Source organism: Taurulus bubalis (assembly GCF_910589615.1).
Source record: "Taurulus bubalis genome assembly, chromosome: 7".
Lineage (NCBI taxonomy): Eukaryota > Metazoa > Chordata > Actinopteri > Perciformes > Cottidae > Taurulus > Taurulus bubalis.
Window position 1 is genome coordinate 25,129,838 of NC_136595.1, and position 4,444 is coordinate 25,134,281.

At 42.6% G+C, this 4,444-nt stretch overlaps 1 protein-coding gene across 1 annotated transcript; it reads left to right on the forward strand.

The window, feature by feature from the left end:
- Positions 1 to 1,853: 1,853 nt before the first annotated feature.
- Positions 1,854 to 3,979, forward strand: mmachc (metabolism of cobalamin associated C; the record flags this gene model as incomplete). Its single annotated transcript, XM_079221043.1, has 5 exons — positions 1,854 to 1,943; positions 2,375 to 2,572; positions 2,698 to 2,850; positions 2,936 to 3,112; positions 3,251 to 3,979. The coding sequence occupies 5 exons, from the start codon at positions 1,854 to 1,856 to the stop codon at positions 3,431 to 3,433; spliced, it is 801 nt and encodes a 266-aa protein (XP_079077169.1). The 3' UTR covers positions 3,434 to 3,979.
- Positions 3,980 to 4,444: the final 465 nt, after the last annotated feature.

Sequence of the window (4,444 nt, forward strand, 5' to 3'; positions counted from 1 at the left end):
TTTGAATCTACTCACCCTCATCTTCGCTACGCTGCCGTCTGCTACCGACAGGATGGAGCTCAGCTGGTTGTCCCAGTTCATGACAGCATTGAGCTAGAAAGAAATGAGTCTCTTAATTCTTGATCCTATGGGTGCAACAAAAATAAAAAAAATATCACGCAAAGACAGTGTTGTGTGAGACTACAACGTCAAAAGCCACCGTGGGAAAGCGATACGGTAACCGTAGACGTGTTTTAAGGGGCTGGGACTAGAGATCTCTGACACTTTGAGGAGGTTTTCAGTTACAGCACGCCTGGACATTTGCTTGTTCGCAGTGCAGCAGTTACTCAGGTGAATGTGGCCGAGGTGCCAGGATGTGCAGGCACATCACAAAACTAGTTATAGTGATTTCTGATCTGGAACTGGTCCAATGCAATCTAGATGTAAAAAAAAACCTGTAAAATCTCCCTTTTTTGCATTAAAATAAAAGGTTTCACACATCTGAAACTGTGTTTTAAAGAGTCTCTGGTCTCTCTGTCACAATCTAGACAAGATCGCACCAGTCCACACACAACCTTGTGGTGGTGTTTAAAACAGACCTGGTCCAATGTGATCCACATGTGAAATAAAGCTGTGAAAATTCCCATTTTTAGATAAATATTTCAGACTTCTCTAGGATAACATCCAATAATATGGTCTTTTGATATGGACCAGGTTCAATGTGGTCTAGATGTGTAAAAAGGGCCAAAATCTTCCCTTTAAACCATTTTCACAAATACAATAAAGGTTTCATAAATCTAAAAGTGTGTTTTAAAGAGTGTTTGGTTCCTCTGGGATGATCTAGTCCAGATTGGACAAATCTATGGGGGTTATTTCTGGACCTGGTCCAACGTGGTCTAGATGTGAAAACAGTGAAATCTCCCTTATTTCTTATTTTTATGCATTTTGATAAATAGAATATAAGTTTCACAGAGCTTCTGGTTTCTGTGACAACGGTATTTTATATTCTTTAAAACAAATCTGGATCTGGTCCAATGTGGTCTAAATAAAAATAATAATAAAAACTGGGTGAGGTCTCCTTTTTTCTACTATTTTTTTTTTTAACAGCATGAAGGCAGGAATGAAGGAAGCTAACACTGGCGTCATATCCGAAGACCAGTAGGACCAGTAGAAGACCAGTAGAGGACCCAGTAGAGACCAGTATCTCCTCAGCTTCCAGGTCCAGATTTAAACTGGACGCAATGCCCCCCATGCTCAAGGACACTTCGGCAGAGTAGATGTATTATGGCAAAACACACGCTATAAACGCATCGAGCTAACGTAAAGGGGGAGTAGCAACCGTTAGACGGGTGTTGTTGTCGTAAACTAATTTTTAGTTAGCAGCAGCTTTACGGTGACTTTTCTTGACAGCGTTCGTTAGCAAAGAAATTGCTTTCTTAGACACTTAATTTAACCTTCTGTTGAATACATAACATACAACCTGTCGCTGAAAACGTAATAAATATATATTTTACGACAACGACACACACGTTTATGTTAGCTGGCTAATCAGGCTACTCACAGAAAAGCTTGCGACTCCACTTTTAAATCCCGGAGCCCATAACAGCGGCGACGTGATTGCGTATGACGTAGCCGCAGGTGGTTTATGGGTATTGTAGTTGATAGTGACCACAGTCTTTACTCTTCACATAATACATTAAGTGCTTAAGTAGAATTTCCCCAAAACACATTGTGCTGTATATTTTATTGTAGTCGTTCGATTCGTCGGAAGAAATTATTGCAATAAAAGGCAAGAGTTTAGATTTATGTCTGACGTTGATGAGCCAAAGACCACCATATCCCACAATGCAACGCTTTGTATTGACGCGCGAAAAATGGCGGCTTCCACTGCCAATGTGGAAGGTATTACAGGACTGTTAAAAGACCATTTATCAAAAATTGGATTTGAAATCTATCCTCTGAAGGTATTGTGGCACTAATTTATTACTAAATATGTTGCCTTGACAACAAGAAGGGCTTAAACGTGTAAAAATATAACTTCATACTACATCCACCGACCTTCACAGTACATCAACAGCCTACAGACACACACTCAGTGGCCACTTTATTAGGAACACCTTGTATAATCTAAAGCAATTCAACCTCAAGTTTATAATGATCAGTTTGTGTTGGGAATATGTTCATTTAATGACCTGTTTTATTTCTGAGGTTGTAGTTGGAGGGAGTCATAATCTATATATCATCGAAATTAAACCTCTACACTGCAAAATCATCATAGGCATAATAAAAGTATACCTTATGACAGATAAATTGTGTTGGATTGAACTAGATAGTGCCGGTGTACCTAATAAAGTGGCTATGCTGTGTGCCTCTCTTGACGCTCTCTGTCCCACAGGTGGGTTGGTATAACTCCGTGCTGCCTCCCGCCCTGCGCCTGGCTCACCACGATGACAGCCTGGCCGTGGTGCTGCTCAGCACCCCCGCCATGTTCGAACAGGCCTTCCTGCCCTTCATGGAGGAGAGCGGCTGCCAGGGGATGTCCGACCCCATCGACCAGTGTGTCAAACACTGCGTCTCCTCTGCGGTCTCTCAGGTGAGCGGTGGAGTCGTGGGCTAGTGTTTTATTTCCAAACATAATGCACAAAAATAGGAATATGATTGCAACAATTTACACACATGATCAGGTTAAATACGCCCTTCCCTCTTCCCGCCCTGCAGTGTTTCCCCGGACAGGAGGTGGACGTGAGGTACGACTACGAGCTGCTGCCCAGCAGGAAGCCAAAGTTCTTGGCGCAGACTGCGGCTCACGTGTCCGGAGCGGCTTTCTACTACCAACAGTCTGACGTCCCGGACCAACCCTGGGCTGAGAAAGTAGTTGTCATCACTTGTGATATATATATATATGTTTAAGTCGTATACAGTGTGTTTTCAATCCTCGTCTCCTCACCTCCTGCAGAAGATGTTCGGAGTGTGTGTGCACCCGAGGTTCGGGGGCTGGTTTGCCATCAGAGCCCTGCTGGTGTTCGGGGGGGTGACGCTGGGCTCGGAGACGCCGCAGCCTGTTCCTCCGGACTGCGTGCCCTCCAGAGAGGGACGGATCCAGCTGCTTGAGGCGTTCAACCTCCGCTGGCAGGTACAGAACCTCATAATAACCGACACACACACATTAAAACCGTACATGCTGGTCAAATAAGTAGTTTAAATTGACTCTATTTTACACCAAGAAAGTGGTAGAAACAAAGCTAATCAAAGAGACACTTTGTGTCGTCAGGACTGGAGCTACAGAGACGTCGTGACCCCGGTCCAGATCTACTCTCAGAGACAGAAGGACTACTTTTCCACTCCTCCCGCTCAGCGCTTCGCTCTGCTCCAGTCGTGGGGCTTCCTGCCGAGAGGCAGCGCTCCACCTGAGGGGACGCCGGACGATCAGAGCCAGGCGGCCGGACACGGCTGATGCGGCTGCAGGGAAGAAGCATCGCACATCCTCTCCCTTCGGACGCTTCTTCCAGGAACAAGGGAAACTTTTCAGGGACTTGCGGATGAACATGTACTGCTTTTTTAGCCGCTGCATGAAGTGTTTCATCATGTTTACGCTTCCTGTGTTCACACTACTGAGTGAAGGCAGCTCCTCTCAAGGAAACCGGGACGGACTCACATGTAGGTATGCTTTAAACCGAGCACCTTGTGAGTGTGTTAAGGCCGATTATTTAGGAGAATGCACCTGGTATCCTTGTTGCTCGTGTCACACACTAACACTCTTACGACTTTGTGTCATTTGACACAATAGCAACGCAATCTGATTCATAAAAAAACACCCAGACTGCCTTTAATGTGTATCTTTATGTGCTAGTATGATTGTAAAGAGAAATACAAAGAAATGTATTTATGGATTTGATTTCCAGCAGGAAAAACATTGTGTTTTTTTTAGATTTTGTGCTTTTTTGTGTGTGTTTTTTTCTACTTAATGTGTTCTTTTCAGAAATAAAACATAAAAAATACACATTTAGGTCTTGATTTGACTACTTTGTGTATTTACCTCATTTTCATATTCAAACATAAAATTTCAGAAAACTTGTCATATACATTTGTTTTGTTTTAATGTAAGTAATCAATTGGGGAAAGTTCATCATGATATCTTTTATATATAAACAATGTTTTACTTATTCACATGTAGTGTTTTAACAGAGGGGTTTGTTCTTACATCATGCACATTTTATTTTTATTTGTATGGCTGCTGGTAGTAATTTCATATTTATGGACAAAGATATATACAAAACTCCCTCTACAAAACCCCGTTTGACTTTAATTTACTTATTTTACTTAGTAAAATGCCTCTATATGAGTTTGTTCAGTCCGATGTGCTCCATTACGCCCCCTGCAGGCAGCTGTGTCCCAGTAAATCCTGAATTCATTCATGACCGTGTCATAACTGACGAAGAAATATTCACAATATTAACACAATTTT